Here is a 24,054-nt window from a genome sequence, read left to right as displayed (position 1 = left end):
CAGCTTCTACCCTCTCCAGGTCTTTGTTTCAGCTATACCGGCCTCTGTTTCTCAGCCTGGAGTGTAAGTTCCATAACCTGATAATGCTCTTCACTGAGATGTTCACATCATTTGTTTCTTTTCGTCATTCGGTTCTTTCCTCAGATGTCATCTCAGCTCACTGTTGCCAACATACATCTCGCTTCCATCGCCGTCTGTCCTCTTTTGCTGCTTTATAGTGCTTGTCGTTGTTCTCGTTTGTGTATTTTCTGTCTTTCTCGGACATGAATGGAGACTTTGTGTCTTACCTTTGTCCACCACACAGTAGACACCTGGTAAATGTGTTGAATTTGAGAATGAATGAAGTCTCAAGAGTGTGATGATGGAGTGTGTCCTCTCATCACACCTACAGATGCTAACGACATTCAGGAGAGCTTTTGCCAAAAAACTGTTCAGCTAGTTTTGTTAACTTGTGGCCAGGGCTGAAGAGGAGTAGCTTACTGCGAAGCTTGGCAAGGTGTCAGAGGGGATAGAAAAGAAGAAAGCATGATCTGAGAACACCAGAGTCCTCAGGCAGGATGGATTTTTGTTATTCTTACTTATTCTGTGACTACTTTATTTAATGCTTATCACAGACACCATTCTAGGCCCTGGGGACACAGCAGCAAACAGAGTTCAGCCTTTGCATTGCTTACATTTCAAAGAAAAGAAAAGAAAACCAACACAAAAACATGGTTTCTGGAGCCAGCCGCATGGGTTCTTAGCTTCTTCATTTACTTGCTCTGCGACCCTGGACATGTAACCGAACCTCTTGGTACCTCCATCTCCTCAGTAACAGAGTAAAAAATACTAAGTTTAGGGTTTATAAGGGCTAAAAGATTAAGTCACAGAAACTGCTTAACATAGCATTTGGTACACAGTAAACAAGCAGTTGTTACTGCAAAAAGTAAATTTAAGGGAATTTTTCTGTATTTTTTTCTCTTCCTACTTTCTCCCACTTGTGCCCTTCTATTATATTATTCAGATTTGGCATTTTAGGAGGGGGAAAGAGTGAGCCATGGAATATTATTTAGGTAAAATATCATTTGAGGGCAATAGAAGTTCTTGTGTTTGGATTTTCAGAGTGTGGGTAAGGATTTGAGATACCCTCTAATGAACAAGTTAAATTGGTGATTTTTTAAAAAAAGATTTTATTTATTTATTTGACAGAAAGAGATCACAAGTAGGCAGAGAGGCAGGCAGAGAGAGAGAGAGAGAGAGGGAAGGGGCTCCTCACTGAGCAGAGAGCCTGATGCGGGGCTCAATCCCAGGACACTGGGACCATGACCTGAGCCGAAGGCAGTGGCTTAACCCACTAAGCCATCCAGGTGCCCCTAAATTGGTGATTTTTATAAAGAATTATATTAGTCTTCATGCTGAACTTAAAAAAAAAAAAACCTATATTAAAAAAAAAACCTAAATTATAAATTCTTAGTCTTTAAATTCAGCTAAAACTTTATAGCCTTTCCCATTGATAGAAATTAACTGTATTGCTTGTTTTCTCAGTATGACTTTTTTTTTTAAGATTTTACTTATTTATTTGACAGACAGAGATCACAAGTAGGCAGAGAGAGGAAGGGAAGCAGGCTCCCCGCTGAGCAGAGAGCCCGATGAGGGGCTCGATCCCAGGACTCTGGGACCATGACCTGAGCCGAAGGCAGAGGCTTTAACCCACTGAGCCACCCAGGTGCTCCTGTATGACTTTTCTAACTTACAGTTAAGGTAAAAATGCTAAGGGATGCCTGGTTGGCTCAGTTGGAAGAGCATGTGACTCTCGATCTCAGGATCATGAGTTCAAGCCCCACAGTAAGTGTAGAGATTACTAAAAAAAAATAAACTTTAAAAAATAGATGCAAATACTCATATGCGGCTTAATGTGAACTCTTTTGTTGTACGTGTCCTGTTTAGTGGGAACTTGATTTGACATGCTATTAGTTACGTGGACTTTTTTTTTTTTTTTAAGATTTTATTTATTTATTTGACACAGAGAGACACAGTGAGAGAGGGAACACCAGCAGGGGGAATAGGAGAGGGAGAAGCAGGCTTCCCTGCCAAGCAGGGAGCCCAATGCAGGGCTCGATCCCAGGACCCCAGGATCATGACCTGAGCCAAAGGTAGACGTCCAATGACTAAGCCCCCCAGGCACCCAAGTTACTTGAACTTTTTAAGTTTCAGCTTCATGTGTCACTATTTTTGATATAAAAGACAAAAAATCATCACATGCGGTATAACTAAATAAGCCTTTATATGTAGAACTGTAGCCCATATTATCTTTCAGAGGTAAAAGTTAATTGAAAGGGTTTTTTTTTTCCCTCAGGTTGACAAAGATGCTGAACTAGTGGCCCAATGGAACTATTGTACTCTAAGTCAAGAAATATTAAGGCGACCAATAGTTGCCTGTGAACTTGGCAGGTATGATTCCTTTTACTTACTTAAGATGAGTTTTTATTAACTAATTTTTAAGAGAATTTTAATGTGGAAAAAAATAAAAGATTTTTAGGGTGTAAATGTAGTTCTTGATTCTTGAAATGTGAATCATCTCAAACAAATTCTTGAAGGCTAGGTTACTATTCCCTGTCTCAGAACATATGTCTGCATTTTTCTATTCAGTTTGGTTTATTTATTTAGTTAGTTAGTTAGTTAAAGATTTTATTTATTTATTTGACAGAGAGAAATCACAAGCAGGCAGAGAGGCAGGCAGAGAGAGAGAGAGGAGGAAGCAGGCTCCCTGCTGAGCAGAGAGCCCGATGCGGGACTCGATCCCAGGACTCTGAGATCATGACCTGAGCCGAAGGCAGCGGCTTAACCCACTGAGCCACCCAGGCGCCCTCAGTTTGGTTCTTAATATGTGATCTAAAAGTTCAGGGGCCAGTAAGAACTCATTTATAAACAGAAATGCATGGAGGAGCTATGTGGGGTAGTAGGGAATGGTGGGGACTGGAGGAAACTGGAGAGTTCATGTCCTTTGTGAAAGGGGAGCTGCTGCTCATTTCCAACCAGATGCTGCAGTTCAAGAATGTGGGCCTGGTGATTCCAGAGCTTGGTTTTTCCCAGGAAAAGTGGAAAATGCACTTTTATATTAAACTTCCCGATTTTTAAAATTTTTTTTTTTTTTTTAAGATTTTATTTTATTTATTTGAGAGAGAGAGACAGTGAGAGAGAGCATGAGCGAGGAGAAGGTCAGAGGGAGAAGCAGACTCCCCATGGAGCTGGGAGCCCGATGTGGGACTCGATCCCGGGACTCCAGGATCACGCCCTGAGCCGGAGGCAGTCGTTTAACCAACTGCGCCACCCAGGCGTCCCTAAACTTCCCGATTTTTAAGAACCTGTTCAGATCACATTCCGCCCTCAGACCGCCAGTTTGCAACCCTTGGTTTAAACTAGTTCTTTCTTTGTATACTCTGGAAATAGTTGAGACAGGATTTAATTTACTTCTTTAATAATGCAGGGCATTCCTGTTATCAGATGTAAATGACTTTGAATTGTACTGAATTTCATCTTACTCCTTTGTGTGAAGATTGATTGTTGCTAGAATGTTCTGACTCATCTTTACTGTTGCAGACTTTATAACAAAGATGCTGTCATTGAGTTTCTATTGGACAAATCTTCCGAAAAGGCTCTTGGGAAGGCAGCATCTCACATTAAAAGCATTAAGGTAAGACCAGTGATTCTGAAGTTCTCCACGGGTCTCAGTGGCTAACGTTTATTTTAAAGAATTCATGTACATTATAGACTGAACTTAGAAATTTGGAATTCCGCTCCCACCCAGCCACCTAATGAAAGTGTGATTTGGGGCAGGTCACTTAAAGCTCAAGCAAGGAGTTCCCACGCCTATCCTTCCTGCCTTATAAATCTCTTATAATTTAATACATGCAAAAGAACTTTGAAAACTCTTAATGTGATGTACAAATGTTTGGAGACATCACTTTTGTAGTTAAAACTCAGCTACTTGAAGTTTTGATTTGGAAGACACTAATAGAATTGGAGAATTTAACAGGTAGATCGCTATTAAGTCAGTGTGGTATCTCCTGCTAATTAGATGTTCTGCAGTCAAATGCTCTACCCCTGAGCTATACCTCCTAATTAGATGTTCTGATTGGCAGTTAAAATTCTTTTATAAAAATGGAAAAATAAGTTTTTTAGTAAAGGAAGTTGAGAGGACAAAATCTTACAAATCGGTCAATGGGAGAAAAATCCGGAAAGGGGTAAAGAATTTGAGAGCCATCTCTTTGGCAGACACGTCATCTCACAGGTGAGAAGAGTCACTGTCCTTGACTTCTTGAGGCCACGTAGCTAACCTAAGTAGGTACCTAACCCAGAACCAGAGTCCCTGCTTCCCCCTAAAAGGCTTTGGGTTTTTTCTCCTCTTTCTTTGTAAATTTTTATTATATTAGGCCTTTTGTTTGAATTCTTGGAGTGATTACAGGATATATGCTATTTATAGGCAAATCAGCAGTTCTGGAATGTTGGTAAAGTAGTGCTTTAGAAATAACCATGCTGGGGTGCCTGGGTGGCTCAGTTGGTTGGGCAGCTGCCTTCGGCTCAGGTCATGATCCTGGAGTCCCAGGATCGGGTCCCGCACCGGGCTCCCTGCTTGGCGGGGGATCTGCTTCTCCCTCTGACCTCTCCCTTCTCATGCTCAGTCTCTCATTCTCTCTCTCTCTCTCTCTCAAATAAATAAATAAAATATTTAAAAAAAAAGAAAAGAAATAACCATGCTGATTTTTATCACCTTTTATTTGGGAAGGAGAATTCATTCTTGAAAAACCCATTATAATGATAATTATTTTTGAGATAATTATCTTATCCAAACAAGTGATTATCTTTGAAATTAATTTATACAGTTTTATATTTAAAATAATATTCAAGGTACATGATTGAATTTTAAATTTGAATGCAAAAAAAAAAAAAAGACTTCCAAGAAATCAGAACTGTAATGGCAGAAGGATTCAAATAAAACAGTGCAAACATACAAGGCAGTCATTACTGTCAGTTGGTAGCCCTCACATAGTCTTGAGTGGAGAACTGGATGAGACACAGGAAGCTGACTGTACGGACGGTACACGTGGTGGCTTTTCTTTCAGAGCACTCAGGTGCTGTCCGGAGTGCTGAGATCAGGGTGTTACAGCTAAATGTCAAGAATGCCCAAGTGCTTTAGTGGTGCCATTGCATCAGTCCTTGTGAAGGCGAGCTTCTGAAACCCTGAACGGCCAGCTCTTGGAATGTGGTGGTATTCCCTGGCTAATGTTCTGTGCTGGGCTCACTGGACTGTGGCCTCGTAGATGTTATTGTCTGTTCAGTTATTAAATAAACCTGGGCCACCAGGAATATGGAGCAGCCTCAGTGAGGATTGGCAGGGAAAGAAAATGTTGCTTTCTGGATGAAACCAATTCAAAACTCTCTCTTAGTGGAGTCATTTTTCATGTCCAAAGTTACTTTTCCTTAAATAGCACAATATTTGTAAAATAGAAGTTAACTAATTCACTTGCCAGTCGGTGAATTTTAGAAGTCTTGTTTTCTATCATAATTTATGATTTAATTTTTTTACCCATGTTACAGTTGACAGCAGAAGGAAAGGAGCTAGGAAGAAGAGGTTTGGATGGGAAAGGTCGGGAAAAACAGTTTCTCGATTGATTTAGGTGGTTATTGAGGCTAAGAATGATCCGTTTATCACATGAATTCATAAACTATGGATGGTTTTTCACAGAATGTGACAGAACTGAGGCTTTCTGATAATCCTGCCTGGGAAGGGGACAAAGGAAACACAAAAGGTGACAAACACGATGATCTCCAGAGGGCACGTTTCATCTGCCCCGTTGTGGGCTTGGAGATGAATGGCCGGCACAGGTCAGTAAGGGCTGTGGGGCAGCTGGTGTGGAGTCTGGTTAGATAACGTTGCTGTAGCCATGTAATCACACAGTCCTCTTTAAGGGGTCCTTTGGTTTGGGTGGTGCCTTAGAGGTAGTGGTGCTGCCATAAGACCTCGTTCATTCCCTAACAGCTGTTTATAATGTGGTGTCCCACCGAGAACCTCAACTTCGGTGTCTCTGCTTTCTGTACTCGAAAGTAGGAGCACCTCAAGAGGGATTTTAAAAAGTTCTCACGGGACACTTAGAAGACTTGAGTTGGATTATTTGGTCTTTTCTTATGGGAAGAAAGCAAAGGACAAATGTTGCCCATCAGACAACTCCCATTTCCTTATAATTGCTGAAAACTATGCAGTGGAAAACGGTCACCGAATATGTGGTCGGTCAGTCACCTAAAGACCTACCTGATGATTCAGCTTGCTCTGAATTTGTAGCAAACGAATCCTCTGACTAGAGCACCAGAAACCTGAGGTCAAGAGTTCTATAGCAGACATAAGAGATGTATATATTTCTGCCTTAAAAATTATGAGTGTTGAATGGTTAATCGGTGCCTTTTTATAAGATGTCTCAGCAAGCCAAAGCTTTCAGCTCTTTTCCTACCATTTAGAAATACCTTTAATAACTGGTGGTCCCATCTGCCATCTGGAATCTTCCATTTAAGATATTACTTGTTGAAAGATAGTATTTTTTTTTTACTATTTTCATTCAGGAAACGGGTTGGGGCTGAGGTAGGGGGAGAATCTCAAGTAAGTAAAAACTTTGAGCTATAAACAACCACATAGGATCTGGATCAGGATTCTGGCGCATTTTACACATCCGTTTAACAGACGTGCGTGGCAAACTGCGTCCCAGAGCATGACCGCCATGCCCTGAAATGGCGGAACCTGTGGCTTTGTAGATTTGGGGAGAAATCAAATTTTAGGGCCAAGGAGCTTTTAAAGATTATATTCTTTAGATAGTCTGACTTTATTAAGCCTCTCAAAGTTTACCATGTAGTGGTGATGGATATCTTAATTAGCTTGATAGTGATGACCATTTCATGGTGTGTACATATATCAAATCATCAAGCTGTACACCCTAAGTATAGACAGTTGCGTTTGTCAGTTGTACCTAAATAAAGCTGAAAGAAAGAAAAAGTAATGAATTAAATAAAAAGCTGAAGTTCTAGGGAAGCAGACAAACGTACCTTGCCTCATCCCACTTTTGTGTGTGGTTTCGTATGTGGTGTACAACACATTATTTCAAGGTTAAAGTCGTAACATCAAAATGACCATCTTAGGGTGCCTGTTTCAGAGGTGTTCGGCACAACCATAGTGCTGTGCAGCCACCAGCCTCTGTCTCCTTGCATTTCCCTCCATTTCCCTCACCCCACAGGAAAACTCTGTAGCCACGCAGCAGCCTCTCCACATACCCCCAGCCCCGGCCCCAGCCCCTGGCCACTGCTGGTCTGCTCTGTCTTCGTGGATTTGCCTATTTTGGAGATTTCCTATATGTAGAATCACTCAGCATTTGACCTTTTGTGTCTGGCTTCCCACTTCTTTTTAGGAAAACCATGGTTCACCCCAAAAGAGGAACTTAGCAGAAAGACTCAACTCTGGGGTCCTGAGCAGGGGTTACCTATGACCTGTTGTTCTGATTATGGGTTCCCTAGTTTTTCCCTTTTTTCACTAGTCTCCTCTCTTCTCTCTTCCCGGTTAAGTGAGCTTTGCCTGTTTTGGCTTTGCCCTCCTGCTATTAATAGGGCCTCCACAGTAGAAAATTGATTTGGGGGTGACTTCATACGTTTATTAAAAGCTTATATAGGGGCGCCTGGGTGGCTCAGTGGGTTAAAGCCCCTGCCTTCGGCTCAGGTCATGATCCCAGGGTCCTGGGATCGAGCCCCACATCGGGCTCTCTGCTCAGCAGGGAGCCTGCTTCCTCCTCTCTCTCTGCTTCTCTGCCTACTTGTGATCTCACTCTCTGTCTAATAAAAAAAAAAAAAAAAATCTTATATAATAGGGGCGCCTGGGTGGCTCAGTGGGTTAAGCCGCTGCCTTCGGCTCAGGTCATGATCTCAGGGTCCTGGGATCGAGTCCCGCATCGGGCTCTCTGCTCCGCGGGGAAGCCTGCTTCCCCCTCCCTCTCTGCCTGCCTCTCTGCCTGCTTGTGATCTCTCTCTCTCTCTCTGTCAAATAAATTAATAAATAAAATATTTTAAAAAAAATAAAAAAATAAAAAAAAATTTTAAAAAGCTTATATAATAAAGATTTAAATACAGAGAAAAATAGAAGTAAATGACTTAATGTAACGAAAACTTTGAGCATTTATTTAAAGAAAAATAATTTTCTAAATTACTAATAATTAGTAAGCATCCATAAAAAAAGATTTTTTTTTTGCCCCAAACACAGTAAATGAATGTAGTACAATGTTACTAATTGGGTTTTTGTTAAGGTAATCTGTAGCCACTATAATCCCTAGAGAATTGGAGAGACTTTCTTTTTTTTTTTTTTTTTTTAAGATTTTATTTACTTATCTGACAGAGAGAGCACAAATAGGCAGAGCGGCAAGCAGAGGAAGAGGGAGAAGCAGGCTCCCTGCTGAGCGGGGAGCCCTGTGGGACTCGATCCCAGGACCACCCAAGCTGAAGGCAGTCATTTAACTGACTGAGCCTCCCAGGCGCCCCTTGCAGAGATTCTGTTGTGGTGTTTTTAGAGGACTGTAGGAAGTAAAATGTGAACATGACTTTCCCTTTCCCCCAGTTTCCACCTCCCATGTCATGTTCTTAGTTGTTTGGAGTTTCACGCCCCCCAGACCTGCCCAGCACCAACACACATGCTCTGTACTTCCTTACACCCCTGCCATCGAAAATAGAAACAACTGTGTATTCTTTTCCAGTCGCGGGAATGTGTTATACGCATCTTGTAACCTATCCTGAAACCTTTCTTTCCTACTTCTCTAATGAGCGTGTTTCCATGGCCTTGCAACACAGATTGACCCTGCTCCTTTAATGTAACCATTCCTCTGTTGATGAACATCTAGGTGCTTTCCTTTTTCCTTGTAAGAGTGGCACTGTCCTGGGGCGCCTGGGTGGCTTAGTGGGTTGAGCCTCTGCCTTCGGCTCGGGCCATGATCTCAGGGTCCTGGAATCGAGCCCTGCATCAGGCTCTCTGCTTGGCGGGGAGCCTGCTTCCCCCTTCTCTCTGCCTGCCTCTCTGCCTACTTGTGATCTCTCTTTCTCTGTCAAATAAAATAAAATAAAATCTTAAAAAAGAGTGGCACTGTCCTATACAACTTCATAAATACATATTTATGCATTTGCACACTTGTGAGCATGTTTCTATAGGCGATGCTCCGAAAAGTGATTCTTTGCTCAATACTGATGCATTGTCCTTCCAAGATGCACAGTGCTGTGCCCACCACCACCAGCGGACGCTCCTGTTTCCAGCAGGGTAACTCAGTTTCTCTCACTACTGCCGGATACGTAAAATGTGGTACATCATTATTTTGCCGTGAATTTCTTTAATTAACAGTTGAGGTTAAGCATCTTTGATATGTTTTGACTATTTATATTTCTCCCGTGAACTGCATGTTAATGCCTTTGCCCGTTTTTCTAATACATTGTTTATTTTTGCTTTTTGAGACCATTGTGAATATTCATAAAACACTGAATCTCACATATATTTAAAATAGTCTCTCCCAGTGTTCCTCTTCTGTCTTGTGACTTTTTATGTTTGTGGGGGGTGGGTTTTTTTGTTTGTTTGTTTGTTTGTTTTTTTGTAGGAGAGACTTTATTCTAAAGGATTATTACAAGGGATCAGGAATGGGACTATGGCCTGTATTTCTGGTCTGTGTAGACCAGAATATATAAAGTATATATAAAAAGTATATAAAGTAGTATGTAAGTAAATATATATGGGACATACTAATTTCTTTTTCCTTAATGGGATTAAATGTGACCATTTTTCTCTTTGTAGTTCTTGGCCTATGTACAAACTGAACAAATGTTAACTGATAATCTGGGTGATCATTTTTAAATTATTATTGAAGTCATCCTCCATTTTGGATTATTTCTCCAGGTTCTGCTTCCTGCGGTGCTGTGGTTGTGTGTTTTCTGAGCGAGCCTTGAAAGAGATAAAAGCAGAAGTTTGTCACACAGTGAGTAGTTGACATACATCGTTTGTTCCGTTCTCGGTAGCTCAGGAAATCAGACGGTTTAGGGTCCCTGCCTTCATGTGGCATTTCATCATCCTTCAATTCTTTCCAAAATACAGATCTGCTTCGTTGTTTCTCTGCTTAAAACACTTGCATGGCTCATAGGCTGTGTGTGGATTCAGACCGCCTTTTGTGACGTGTCCCTGACTGTCTGACCAGCTCAGGCTGAGCTCAGGCTGCTGCCTGACCACCTCCCAGGTGTGCCTTTGTTCCCTCTGCCCTGACCTGCCCAGCCTGGGGATGTCGCACCCCCTGTGAAGCTTAGCTGCAGAGCGGTTGCTTCCTCTGCGAACCCTTGCTGCCAGGCCTCCTTCCCCATTCCCCGAGCACCTTGTTATCCCACTGATCTCATCAAAATGTCATTGGTAGTTACGTTGTGGTTTCCCCGCTGGACTGGGACCGTTGTTTTTTTCTCTTTTTGTTTCCTGTAAGACTTTATTTATTTATTTAGAGTCGTTTTCATAGTGAAATTAAGAGGAAAGTAAGGGATTTCCTCTTTTCATTCTACCCTCCTCCCCCCACACATAGCCTCTCCCATTATCAATGTGCCCCGTCGTCGGGGGACTGATGAACCTCCGTCAGTGCACCATCGCCCCCGATCTCTGCAGGTTCCGTTGGTGGCGTCCGTTCTGTGCATCTGGACGGATGGGTGCTGACACGTATCCTCCATCACGGTGTCAGGCAGAGTATTGTCGCCGCCCTCACGGCCCTCTCTGCTCCACCTGGACGTGTGTGAGAGCAGGGAGCAAGGCGTGTCCGTCTCGCACCCACAGAGCGCGTCCGTGTGCGCTCACGCAGGGCAGCAGGTACTTGATGTAGGAGCTGCCCGTGCAGCTCACGTGCCGGAAGTGCCGATGGCCCTGCTTTCCCGCTGGCGCTGGCGCAGACCAGACATCTGTGTCTCTGGTGTTCCATTGGCCATGGGAAACCGTTTAGTTTCATGTCGTGGATGCCAGCAGCTCCTGATGGTGTTTTCACCCACATGAACCCTGTGTGGCTTTCACCGGGCCGCCTGCCCTGCTACTCCCTGCTGGGAATGTTCTTTCATTCAGCGGCTTTCGCTGAACACCTGTGAGGGGCCAGCCTCTGTCCGAAGCACGGTACAGTGGGATAGCCTGGTGGATAAGATTGCTACGGACTCCGCCTTCACGGGACCCCCAGTCCCGTTGGAAAGAGGGGCTCAGATTGCCGAGCACGGCCGTAGGGATCGTGACAGCTGCTGGGAAGGACACAGAGGCTGATGTCCCCGAGGGAGAGGAGCTGCTGCAGTGGCAAGGGCTGCCGCTTTGCTCTTTATGGCAGGAGAGGAAAGCTAGTGTTCGGAGTAAATTTAAGTAAAGTTAGAAATGACGGGCATGTTTACAGAAATACATCAAGACGCTGATGCCTGAAGCTATGGGACGGGTCGCAGGTGGTGGCGCAGGACGTGGGTGGGGCTCTGGGAAGAGGTGGGGGCTGTTGAGAAGAGGATGGAGAGGCTCCGCAGCCGCGTCAGAAGGAGAAAACGGCCTGGGGATCCGGCAGAGCCAGAGGTGCAGTGCGAGGGGTCGTCCACACATGGGCAAGCGAGGCATACGGGCCAGGAGAGAGGCCTGGGAAGGAGTTTGGACGGGGTGGTGGAAAGTTCGAGGCCAGTGCAAGGAGCAGGTCCAGCTGCGCGTGCATTGTGGCGCTGTCGATGCCTGTGGGAGCATAAATGTAGGCCTGTGCAGGGCGCGCAGAGGGTGCCGGCCGACCGAGGGGAGGAACTGGGTGGCAGGTGTGCGCGGGGCTCCCGTGGGGGAGGCCTCGTGGGCGCCGGCACGCGGCTGGCCTGGGGCTCCCTCGGGCAGGAGGGGAGCTCTGTACACATCGTGTTCAGGTGTGTTTGTTTGCCCATGTAGTATGGAAGGTGTTGTTTCTGTGTTGGACACAGTGCAAGTACCGGAAGTATGCTTGGGGAGGTGGGAAATGCTGAAATATATTAGAGAAGCAAATCCACTAAATCCGTGGCTGCCAAACCAGGCTGCACGGTAGACTCTCCACAGCAGTGTGGGTTCCCGTCCCCCATTTTAGCTACTAGATCTGGGTCTTCACGGTTGGGGAAGAACCCGCGGAGTTCTGCTTTTATTAGAGAGTTCCCAGAACGATTCGAGTGGGTGGGCAGCCGGGCCAGGGGGCAGGGGCGAGTGGCTGATCCAAAGCAGCCAGACCTTCTTTTCTTCTACCCGTAACGGTAACCATCCCTCGGATGGCCCGAAGCTGCCCTTTGTATGGGCTGACCTCGCACATCATCGGTGACCACGTTAACAAACTTGTAGCGAAACAGGACTGTCTGCGCAGAGCTTCACAGAGAAGTTGATTTTATGTCATGGAAGTACAGCATTGCAAGGAAAGTCTGACACTTTTCTTGGTACTTGACAAGTTTTGCTGAGCGCTAGTGAACTTTTAGACGTCAGCACCTTGGGTACTTCAAGGGAAGGGAAGGAAGCAGGTGGAAAGGGGAACTGAGGGCGTCAGGGGTTGCACAAGGGGGGCAGGGGCAGGTGAGAACCAGAAGCGCGGGCTCTTCCTCTCTCGTGAGGGCGGCTGCCATGGCTGTCGAAACCTCTGACAGGCAAGACACGGCGCTGGCTACCCTCCAGGAATCCCTTGGGGAGAGGACTTTCGGGAAAATAAATCTGTTGCCAGAAGAGCGAGATAATGAGCAGTTTCTCACTTCAGGATCCACATTAAAAAAATTGCCTTCACAGAGCCAGATGGAATACTGGTTTGCTCATACTGGCTTCCGCAACAAGGCGCCAGACACTGGGGAGCTCCTCAGAAGTTTACTCACAGCTCTTGAGGTGTGAAGTCTGAAATCACAGTATTGGCAGGGTTGGTTCCTTCTGAGGGCTGGGAGATGGCCGTCTTCTCCCTGCGTGTCTTCATGTGGTTTTCTCTGTATGGAGGCGGTCTCTGTGTCCAGATTTCCCCTTTTTGTAAGGACAGTCAGTCATCCGCTTAGGCCCACCCCAGTAACTGCATCTTAACTGCATCTACAGCGACCTGATTTCCAAAGAAGGTCACGTTCTGAAATACTGAGGGCTAGGACTTTAGCTTTTTGTGGGGGACACATTCAGTGTATAACACTGTGCAATTTAGAAAATCATAGAGCATGGGACAGTCAGTGGCCCCCTTCAGTGGGAGTCGTTTGTCCACATAACCAACACGGAGAGCCTGGTACAGGTCAGCTTTGGGTCACACACCAGCGCTAGCTTGAGACTGTCTCTTCTCTGGGCTTCAGATTCTAATACATAAAGTGAAAGTTTATAGTAAATTCTTAGACAGCTTTCCTTTTAGATCCAGATTCCAAACAGTCACATTTTAAAATAATGAATTACAAATGTATATGCTGCTATCAAGAATCCAACTCCTGCTTCTCATTTAAAGTCTCTCAAGTGTAGGGACGCCTGGGTGGCTCAGTTGGTTAAGCAGCTGCCTTCGGCTCAGGTCATGATCCCAGCGTCCTGGGATCGAGTCCCACATCGGGCTCCTTGCTCGGCAGGGAGCCTGCTTCTCCCTCTGCCTCTGTCTGCCTGTGCTCGCTCTCTCTCCCTCTCTGTCTGACAAATAAATAAATAAAATTAAAGTCTCTCAAGTGTAGGAGAACTAAGCGGAACAGTCAAGGTTGGCCGACTGCTCCGACCCACAGCCGTCACATTCCAGTGGCTAACGCAGGGACAGTTCCTGGGTGGGCAGCTTTCTTCCACGGGAAACTCCAGGACTCGGGCTCCTGCTGCCTTACGGCTCAGACCTCCCCCGGGGTTTGGAGTACTCTGCTCTCAGCTGACTGATGGGAACAGGGCAGGGAGCATACAACGTGGGAGATTTTTATGGCCCAGGACGGGAAGTGGGTCATCACTTTTGTTGTCCATCAGTTCCAAGGCCACCCCGAACTGCAGGGAAGCCTGGGGAAGGTGCTAGAGCCGGATGCCCAGGAAGGAGCGAGCACCAGCCTTTTCTGCCGAAGCTGCCGAAAGGAAGAGTCACGTGCAGCTCCAGGAGCTGCAGCGCATCAGGGAAATGTCAGTGCAGGGAGCTGAAGCCACAGTATCGACGTCTAAAACAAGTATTTTTGTTTTTTTTTTAGTAACATCTACAATCTAGAGAAACGAGTGTCATAAGAATGACCCCCGAACTCAGGGATGTTTAGGGTCTACGTTTTCTCTACTTTTCACTCTAGTTTCTTACGCATTTGGGTTTGCAGTTCACTAGAAGAGATTTGGGGCTTTGAGATCACTCCGGCTTTGTGTTCTGAAACACACGGGCGTGCATACTTCATTTCCGTAAACAAGGTCCTAGGAGATGTAGTTGTTAGGTTTGTGTGTGTGTTTGTTTTCACTATAAACAAGTCACTAGCCAAAAACTAACTGTATTCCCCACTGTCTTCTTTCCTTCTTGTTATAATGGAAACACACTGGAGTAATAATTAGAGTTTGCCAAATGAACTATGTGCTTTTCACTCTCAGAGAGTGATCTACGGTCCTGCCGTATTGGCATTACCTGGGACATCCTTTGTTTTTCTCTTTTTAAGAAATGCAGACTCCTGGGGCGCCTGGGTTAAGCCGCTGCCTTCGGCTGGGGTCATGATCTCGGGGTCCTGGGATCGAGTCCCGCGTCGGGCTCTCTGCTCAGCAGGGAGCCTGCTTCCCTCTCTCTCTCTGCCTGCCTCTCCATCTACTTGTGATTTCTCTCTGTCAAATAAATACATAAAATCTTTAAAATGCAAACTAAAAAAAAAAAAAGAAAGAAAGAAACGCAGACTCCTGGGTCCTTCTCCAGACCCGTGGAATCAAAACCTGCATTTTAACAAGATGCCCCCGCCCTAAGGATCTGTGTGCTCTATAACATTTGAGGATCCCTGATGTCAATGCTAGAGTGATCTAAATCCCTGATTGAGAGTTAGGTGTGACTTTCCACTGACTTCATTTATTTAGGCTTTGTAGTCATTGAGTAGGATGTGTCGATATTTTAAAGTCAGAAGTGAAACAAAAATTTACATTCATGCTGGGTTTTTGGGTTTTTTTTAAGTAATCTGTAAGCCTAATATAGGGATTCAACTCACCACCTCAAAATCAAGAGTGGCATGTTCCACTGACCAAGCCAGCCAGGCACCGCTCTTCTGCTCTCTTTTCGTGGGGAGATGGAATGGAAAGGGGAAAAAAATGTTAGAGAAAGGGGTATCTTCAGAAGGGGTCTGTGAATGCTGTTTTTTTTTTTCATGCTCTGACCTTCTTCAGGCAATTTTAGCTTTCTTGCCATCATTATGATCGTTGGCAGTATTCAGCCTCAGGGAACTGCATAACCTGCAACACAGGCAGCCTTGAACTTTTTCACGTGTTAGAGAAAACCAGTAGGAAAATTGAACAGTAGAGTCTGCATTAGAAGCAAGAAGGTTCTGCTCCCAAAAAGGGAAATTATCTCAAGATCTGATACATGTATCACCTTAAAGATACATTCTGTAGTGGTATGTTTCAGACATTCTCTTTGCATACGATTTACTTTTGTTTTTACAAATGAACACAGGGAAAGTCTGACTCCACATAGAGTAAGGCTGGACTCTGGAGCCAGGCCGCCTGCTTAGGTCCAAATCCCAGCTTCTGCTGCTTAGCCGTGTGGTCCTGGAAAGTCCCACTGCTGCCTCGAAGCCCCCTGTGGTTGTGGCCATGGCTGTGGTCATCAGTATGGGACAGCTCAGACGTAGCACGAAGCCCTCGGGATTGATGGTGCCATTAGCTCCATGAGACTCCAGAGACATAGGGCAGCCCTTTTAAGAAAGTGTGTTTGAACTCGATTAGTTTCATTTTACCCAAAGGAAGTAGACGCTTCTGTGTTTTTGTAGGATTAGCGGAATGAAGGTGCGTGGCTCGCAGCCAGAGAGCACCACTGGAGACGAGCGAAGTCTCGTTTCCAGTGGGTTTGCTCTGCCTTAGACCCTCAACCACAGCAGGTCTCCGAGATAACGTGTTCTTGTCTGACTTGAGTCAGGATCTAGTGTCGCAGCCACTGTTTACGGGAGCAGTCAGCCCTCCAGCTGGCGGGTCTGGGGCCCCCAGCAGTACCTTGAGTCACCTTTCCTCTCGTGATTTCTTCCTCAAAGCTGGGAAAGCGGCCTACGGTTAATAGGAACGGCTTGTCAGCAGTGTGTTGCTAAAGTCATCTGGCGACTAGCTTGTATCAAGTCATCATTTCTCGTTCTTCCTTCTTTGGCTGGAAGTTCTCTTACTACGAGTCAGGAGCAGGCGGTAGCAGAAAGAAAGCAAACACTCGGCAGCTCCCCGCTCAGCCGCTCGGTCTCCTGCTGAAGTGACTGTCCTGTGGGAAACGCCAGTGTGGCTCCACGGGAGCCTCTGCCTGTCGCAGCACCCGAAGCCGGTGCCACCGCTCCAGGCATGTCACCACCAGAGGGTCTGTCGAGTCGAATGTGCTGGCAAACAAAGAAGGCGACCGAGTGATCCACGGCAGGTCTCCCAGGCCATACACGCAGCTCTCGTGGACGTAGCGGCCTGCGGAAAGAAGCACAGAAACCCAGCTGCCTTTGTGTCCTCGTCAGGTCACATTCACACACAAAATGGGACACTTTTCCAAGGTCATCTGTGAAGGCCCCTGCTTTGTAGGAGCTCAGACTGAGTGTGATTTCCCAGCTTGCTCTCATGGGGCTTCTCTGTAGGATTTTGAGTCAGTGGGGACAAGGATGTCGCTGTTCTTTCTGTTGGTGATCTCTGGCATGTTTAACGGCTACTTTAAGGGAATGCTGTGGAAGGTTCATTAGTCACAAACACACGAGGGAGGTTTAATAGCGCTCATTTGCCTGGCCCACTCTAAATTCTGTGTTAGGTCCAATGAACTTTGTTTTCTTTGGTTGTGGGTAGTTCACAAGAATTGCCTTGGTGGCCACAGGACCTTGCTACAGGCCATTCTTGCTCTTGCTGAGTGAGTTTGTGATACAAATGGAAGGAATTAAAATTGGAATGATAGAATCCAGTGCTCATTCCTTTGCGATGAACTCAGTAGCATGTTTCGTGTGCCTGATGCCGCGCTCAGCCCTTCTCTGTCACCTCCCACCAGCACTGTGAAGTGGCTCCCGTTGCCACTTTCGGTTCCCAGAGAAGCAGACGCCCAGTTTGTGTGTGAGGGGATGGTCTACCCATTTTGGAGACTTTTCTCTCTGCCCAGCTCCGCCCAGCTTTCCTCTCCACACCAGCCTCGCCATCCTACTTCTGAAAACCTGTCTGAGAGAACGAGGGGAAAGGGGCAGAACTGCAAGCACAAAACTGTCCAGTGTTGTTTGTGAGGCTGGAAAAAGGCAGAGAGAACCTTCCCCTGGGAGCAGGCATTTATCCAGGAAGAGGCCAAGCAGCTGGCACACAGTGAGCGCTCTGGAAAAGGCACCTGTCGTCATGATTGAAATCTTTCTTACTGATAGACACTCCTGGTACAATGTCGCAGAGTCGCCATAGAATGATACTTCACCATTTGAAAAGTCTGAATATGGGCGGCTGGGTGGCTTAAGCGTCTGCCTTTGGCTCAGGTCATGATCCCAGGGTCCTGGGAACAAGCCCCGAATCAGGCTCCCTGCATTGCAGGAAGCCTGCTTCTCCCTCTCCCATGCCCCCTGCTTGTGTTCCCTCTCTCGCTGTCTCTCTCTCTCTCTCTCTGTCAAATAAATCTTTTTAAAAAGAAAGAAAGAAAAGTCTGACTATGAAGAAAAGCAGTCTAAAATACTTAGGATAGGGGCACCTGGGTGGCTCAGTGGGTTACGCCTCTGCCTTCGGCTCAGGCCATGATCCCAGGGTCCTGGGATCGAGCCCCATATCAGGCTCTCTGCTCAGTGGGGAGCCTGCTTCCCCCTCTCTCTCTGCCTGCCTCTCTGCCTACTTGTGATCTCTGTCTGTCAAGTAAATAAATAAAATCTTAAAAAAAAATTAAATAAATAAAATAAAAAAAAATAAAATACTTAGGATAGAGTGAAAAAAAAAAGAGTAGCACCTTGATTGTGTTTGGATAATTCTGTCATTTGCATACACGAGTTTGAGCCAGAAGGGTGCACAAGTGAATGGAAAGTCCTCAGTCGGGTTCCTGTTATTTTGGTGATTACAGATAAACTCCTTGTTGCTGATAGCAACAGGGTGACCATCCCTCTCGGTGTCGGCTCGTCCAATGGAGGGGCACCAGGCAGCGGCACCTGGTTTGCGACCCGGCTCCACCCCTTCCTGTGCCGCTTCCTGTGACATGGGGAGTGACCTCACTTCTCAAAGCCTGGGGTTCCTCCTCCGTAAAGTGTGACTATGACAGTTAACAACTGAGAGTCGTCTTGAGGGTTGACTGCGGGCCCAGAGCCAGACCCCGGAAGGGGACCGGGTCTGCCACACTTGCTGCTGGTGCTCGGCCAAAGGCAGGAACCATAGTACTGCTTTCCTTGTAGATGGTCTGTACGCTGAAGTGAGCAAGGGCGAGAACTTTCTGAAGTGTTTACTTTGGAGCAGTGCTGGTTTTTGTTAAGATTCACAGTAATTGGGCACCTGGGTGGCTTGTGAGTTAAGCCTCTATCTTTGGCTCAGGTCATGATCTCAGGGTCCTGGGATCGAGCCCCGCATCAGGCTCTCTGCTCGGCAGGGAGCCTGCTTCCCTCTCTCTCTGCCTGCCTCTCTGCCTACTTGTGATCTCTGTCTGTCAAATAAAGAAAATCTTAAAAAAAAAATTCATAATAATTGGGCTTTTTTGCCAACATTGACGTATTCAGGTCGTCACTCAGAGATTTCAAAATCATTATTATTGATAGCAACAGCCCTTCTTGACTTTTTTTTTAAGATTTTATTTATTTATTTGACAGAGAGAAGGACAGTGAGAGAGGGAACACAAGCAGGGGGAGAGGGAGAGGCAGGTTCCGTGCTGAGCAGGAAGCCCTATGTGGGGTCCGATCTTAGGACCCTGGGATCATGCCTGAGCCGAAGGCAGATGCTTAATGACCGAGCCACCTGGGTGTCCCTCTTTCATGACTTCTTATACTGTGAGTGAATCATGTTTTCAGGAAGCATTTGAGCCCCCCAGCCCCACCCGAGCATTTATTGACCAGGCTTGTTTCCCCCACATCTGTGTAATGGCAGCAAGTGCCTGTTTTGTAAAGAAAGGTTGGGGTTGCTCCTTAGGTTCCTAATTGAATCCTGGTGAAAATATTTATTAAAAACATCTAGGGGGCGCCTGGGTAGCTCAGTGGGTTAAGCCTCTGCCTTCGGCTCAGGTCATGATCTCGGGGTCCTGGGATTGAGTCCCGCATCATGCTCTCTGCTCAGTGGGGAGCCTGCTTCCGCCCCCTCTCTACTTATGCTCTCTCTTTGTCAAATCAGTAAATAATTTAAAAAAATAAGAAATTAATTAAAATCTTGAAAAAAGGGAAGGGAAAACAAATATTAAAAAAAAATCTGGAAAATTCTTCCAGCCCTTCCGACCTGGTTCCTGTCAGGAGGATGGCTGCACACACAGCAGCAGGAACTGCTTGTCTTCGAATTACTCTGGTGTTAGGTGTTAGACTTTCCATTTGTCTGCAACCTGTTTCTTTTAGGTCAGTCTTTTAAACAGCTTGAAAATTGGGTGATCCCGGTTCTCTCTGGTCTATTGTAACTCATGCCCGAGGACCACAGCCAAATGCCCACTGAGAGGAGGTGGTTGTACCCGGCGGTAGCCCCCGCCGTGGCTGGGCAGCCCCGTGCAGACGGGAAAGGGAGGCCGGGTCCCCTCGGACAGGGGCTGCTGTGCCCCGGCCACCCGCACGCATATGTGCTCCGCTCTTCCGGCCTTCTCCGTCCCACACGTCAGCGGCCCTATAAAGGTCAGACCCCTCGTTTGCCTTTCTGTGCGGGCTCCCAGAGGGTTTGCGTCTCTCCCTGTGGGACCTGTGTACATGGCACTGTGACCGCTGGCCTCCGGCTTGTCCCCAAGGTCATGTGCTCCTCGCGGGCAGCCGTCCGACCCTGGGCTCCAGGTGGGTGCGGAGAGCGGGTGCCGGAGACCCTGCCGGCAGCCGGTGCTTTTCCAGCCTGTTCGCCACCGAGGGACACCGCCCTCCCCACCCAAGCCGTGCTGTTCTGTACTGTCCTGGTAACTAAAACCTCGGGGACACCAGATAAGAATTCACAGCTCCCCAGGAGAGTCTCCTGAGGACAAAAAGCAAAAAGACCTTCCTTCAGCAAGAACCACTTAAGAACCCGGTCCGGACCTTCCCCCTGTGCTCGTTACTGATCGTCTGTTCTGGTGGAGAGCCCGGGAGACACACAGCATTTTGAAGTGAGGGTTGAGTTTGAATTCTAGGAGCAGGCGGAAGAAACCCGCTAGCTTTTGTGCGTTTTTATCTTAAACGTTTAAAGTTGCGACCTGGTTTTGGCTTCACTTTGTGAAAATGTGTCAACCCAAATACCTAGGATTTGTGCACTTTTCTGTCTAGGTATTATAATTAAATAAGAAGTTTTTTAAAAATTGACCCCGTGGCGTCGGAAGCTCGCCCGTCCCATCCCTGTTGTGCGCACGATCGTCTGCGGCTCCCGACGGTACCCCAGTGGCAGCTGAACAGTTTCCCTCAAACGGGAAGGCTGGCTTTTGGTTTGGTTCGATTTTTACCTTGACATCCGTCATGGACACGTCCCTGCTCGTGTCTCCACTTCACGGCGCGAACACCTCCTTCCCAGCCGGCGTCTGGGGTGGCTCCCGGGGCATCTGGGGGGGAAGCAGAACAGGCATGGCCCCGTGCGCGTGGGCAGCACCTTGGCCCTTCCCCTTGCTCCCTGGGCAGGAGTCCGGGGGAGAGGCGGGGTGCAGGGCAAGTCCAGCCTCGCCACAAGGGCTCAGCTGTCCACTGTCGTCCGACGAGGGGCGAAGGCTCTGGGGGCAGTGGGGCCCCCGCGCCGGCCTCGTGTTCCGGCGCCGTGCTCCGCTTTCACCCCTTCCTGCAGCCCCGAAGCCACTGACCGCGTACGGCGTGCCCTGGGCCTGATGATCTTGGGTTTCTTGGGATGGTGTCTTCCCCGTGACAGCCCTCTGAGGGGATTCAGAAGTAGGATTTTCACTGGCTATGAGAGATTATGATAAGATCCTAATAAGATTATCATAAGATCCTAAGATGGTTTCTGCTGGATTCGGCCCTTGCACTGTCATCTGGACCGATGAGCTTAGCTGTTGGAGCCTGAAGCCACATCCCCTACAGGAGCCAGTCAGCTTTATGCAGAGAGAAAGTCGGTCACCTAAAGAAGGCCATCAGCCCTCCCTCTGCCTCTCAGGGAACCTATCTGAGGTATCCTGTCTGCCACCCCCAAAATTACTACTTTTAATATTTTCCTTTTTTTAAGATTTTATTTATTTATTTGAGAAAATGTGGCAGCATGAGAGGGGAGAGGTCAGAGGAAGAAACAGACTCCCCACTGAGCAGGGAGCCTGATGTTGGACTTAACCCTGGGACCCCAGGATCATGATCTGAGGCAAAGTCAGTTGCTTAACCAGCTGAGCCACCCAGGCCCCCCAATATTTTCTATTCTTAAAGAGCCCCTAGCATCATGTCTGGCACTTAGTAGGTACGCAGCAGTATTTAATGACTAAATGAAGAAGTTTCTGAAGATTCTTGCTCAGGTGCTGGTAGGACCTGAGCAAGGGAACAGGAGCAGCCGGGCTGGTCTGGGAACATGGCACGCTCTCAGCAAACTTGGGACCCCTAAAACCAAAGAGCTTCCCATACTCAAGTGGAAGGTCTTGCAAAATGCAGAGCTATTTACCAAGCCATAGAAAACAGTGAAATAGAGTTTTCCCTCAAGAGGAAACTTCTGTCGTTGCCTCTGACTTGAACAGACGCCACGTGCCGGGTTGTTCTTACCTCTCAGTCGGTTTAGAGTCACCCAGTAATGTCGTTCTGGGCTCTGGAGGTCTTTGGACCAACGAAGCATGTCTTTCGCGCGGGTGTCAGTCAGGACAAACTCGACAAACTTCCTCGTCAGGACGTAGTAAGCACTTCCAAAATAAATTGTTAAATTATGGGGTGGTTCGCGCTTGAATCTTTTATTTGGAGATACGTAGATATTTCCTTCAGGGGTGGATTCAGGATGACTTTCACTTGTCTGGGATTTCACGTTCGGTGGTTGGACTACTCCAGGAGTGATGTTTTTGTCATTCCATTTGCTTCTGATGTAGTGTATGATTTCTTTGTTGGTCTTGATTGGAAAATCCTGCCCGCGAAGGTTAATGACGTAGTTCCATTGGAACTTGGAACGGACCAGGTCTTTCATACAGTTAATATCTGCCTGGAGTCTTGAAAAGCCAGCGTGGGCCACTCTTGCTGTCTTTGATGAAATAAAAATATTTTCAAAACAGCTCACCAGGGTTTGCACAGCCGTCTTGTACTTCTTCGGAGCCTTTTCCTCGACATGAATACAGTAAACGTTTTGAGGCACATAAATCGCTCTGAGAAGCTGTGCAAACATCGCCAGCTCGTTGTGAATTGTTACAATATATGCCAGAGAGAAATTGCCCTCTTCTGCAGACAAGGGTCTGGTTATGAAACGCAACTCCTGGGAAATCCTAGAGCAATTTCCTGATGTGCGTGAATGAGCAAGAATTTGAGAGCCGTGAGGGTTTTTACAAAATCTTGCGATTTGGAGGGCGGCCCCTTTCCCTTCCAGTAAAGCTGAACAGAGTTCATCCGGATAAAAGCCGCATTCCACTACTGCTGGACGGGGGGGTTCCTCCTCTGCTTCCCCAGGGCTTGGGTTCCGGAAGTGAAGGAGAACGAAGGCGCAGACGGCCGCGCCCACGAGGAGCCCGGGCTTTGTGGCGCGCAGCTGGCTCATGTTTCCGGCCTTCCCGGCACCACGCTTGAAAGGGCTTTCCTTTAAGCTTCCTACGAGAACAAGAGGGAGAATTTAGGGTGTGGCAGCTCTCCCCCAGCCTGCAGCCCGACTGAAGTGCACATACTTAAGTTGCGAGACGCACTAGTTCTTCTGTACGTCCGCCCCGCAGAACCATGAGCACGACCCCCACGGCAGGCTTCCCCTCAGCCGGAACGTTCCCTCGGGCCCCTTAGGCTCCGTCCTCCTTCCACCGCGTCTCTGGGCACTTTCTGATGCTCCGCCCGTCGCTGGTCGCTGCCATGTTCCGTAACTTCATGTAAATGGAGTCCTACGCTGTGTGCTTTTTGCCTGGCTTGTTTCACTTCGGACGCTCGTTCTGAGATTTCGTCCACACGGCTGCATTGATCACTGTCCCGGATTCCACCACATGGGCACGCCACAGTTTATCTGTTCATCTGCTGTGGACATTGAAAATGGTTCCAGTTTTCGGATGTTACTAGACACTATAAGCATTCGTGCACAAATCTTTGGCCCTTTGTTTTTGTTTTTTTATTTCAGTAGCTTTATTGAAAGGTACAGCCCTTAGCACCAAAACCTGATGGTAGGTGGTTGGGTGACCTCTACTGACTCAGAATTAACACTTACGTATTCGAATGATTGAAATATGTATCAGCCTTCGGGAAGACCGAAAAGCGATCCACAAATCATGTTTACCAAAGTATGAGATATACTGTGGGTCTGTGGTTTATTTTCCAGGGGTTATTTACCCATAACGTTATGTCAGAATTGGGCACAGCCATCCTGGATGGCCTCGGGCCGCCCACTGCACACAGTAGCCGTTTGCAACCCTTGCGGCGCTGGAGGTCTCCTTATGTTACTGCAGAAAATCCTGATGACGGCTTCAGCGAGCTTATAGTCATGATGTTTCAGATCTACTTAAGACTTTGTTTTGGAACAGACGTAGATAGACACTGTCGTGTTCTGCACGATTCACAGTTCATTTAATGCTGTTACTCTGTATCATGTTATAACTCCTTCCAGTAAAGGAAGCAACATATGGAGAGAAGTTTTGTGATCACAGAATTCGACTTGTTGACATGAGTTTATGATTATTTTTAGAGAAGAATTCA

General features: G+C 47.0%; 2 protein-coding genes across 3 annotated transcripts in view; one reads left to right on the top strand and one right to left on the bottom strand.

Moving 5' to 3' along the window:
* Positions 1-24,054, top strand: part of RTF2 (replication termination factor 2) — a 40,526-nt gene that overhangs the window by 1,662 nt on the left and 14,810 nt on the right. For both annotated transcript variants that reach the window (XM_044262785.1, XM_044262784.1), the window contains exons 2-5: positions 2,336-2,430; positions 3,580-3,673; positions 5,726-5,865; positions 9,941-10,019. In XM_044262785.1, the coding sequence (XP_044118720.1) occupies positions 2,336-2,430; positions 3,580-3,673; positions 5,726-5,865; positions 9,941-10,019 (408 nt within the window). The remainder of the gene's footprint in view (positions 1-2,335; positions 2,431-3,579; positions 3,674-5,725; positions 5,866-9,940; positions 10,020-24,054) is intronic.
* On the bottom strand, positions 15,566-22,964 carry LOC122915949 (beta-1,3-galactosyl-O-glycosyl-glycoprotein beta-1,6-N-acetylglucosaminyltransferase 7-like). The gene is made up of 3 exons (XM_044262783.1): positions 21,955-22,964; positions 20,712-20,807; positions 15,566-16,603 (listed from the first exon to the last, which is right to left on the bottom strand). The coding sequence occupies exons 1-3, from the start codon at positions 22,922-22,924 to the stop codon at positions 16,380-16,382; spliced, it is 1,290 nt and encodes a 429-aa protein (XP_044118718.1). The 5' UTR covers positions 22,925-22,964; the 3' UTR covers positions 15,566-16,379.

Source organism: Neovison vison, chromosome 8, assembly GCF_020171115.1.
Source record: "Neovison vison isolate M4711 chromosome 8, ASM_NN_V1, whole genome shotgun sequence".
Classification (NCBI taxonomy): Eukaryota; Metazoa; Chordata; class Mammalia; order Carnivora; family Mustelidae; genus Neogale; species Neogale vison.
Note: the sequence above shows the minus strand (reverse complement) of the source record. Positions and strands in the feature narration are given on the sequence as shown.

What these genes read in the sequence shown, in the direction of transcription:
- LOC122915949 (XM_044262783.1), bottom strand. Translation starts at nt 22,924, where the DNA reads ATGAGCCAGCTGCGCGCCACAAAGCCCGGGCTCCTCGTGGGCGCGGCC. An exon ending in GACTCTAAACCGACTGAGAG is followed by an intron (nt 20,808 to 21,954) that starts GTAAGAACAACC and finishes CTTCCCCCCCAG; the next exon opens with ATGCCCCGGGAGCCACCCCA. An exon ending in TGTCCATGACGGATGTCAAG is followed by an intron (nt 16,604 to 20,711) that starts GTAAAAATCGAA and finishes TTCTTTCCGCAG; the next exon opens with GCCGCTACGTCCACGAGAGC.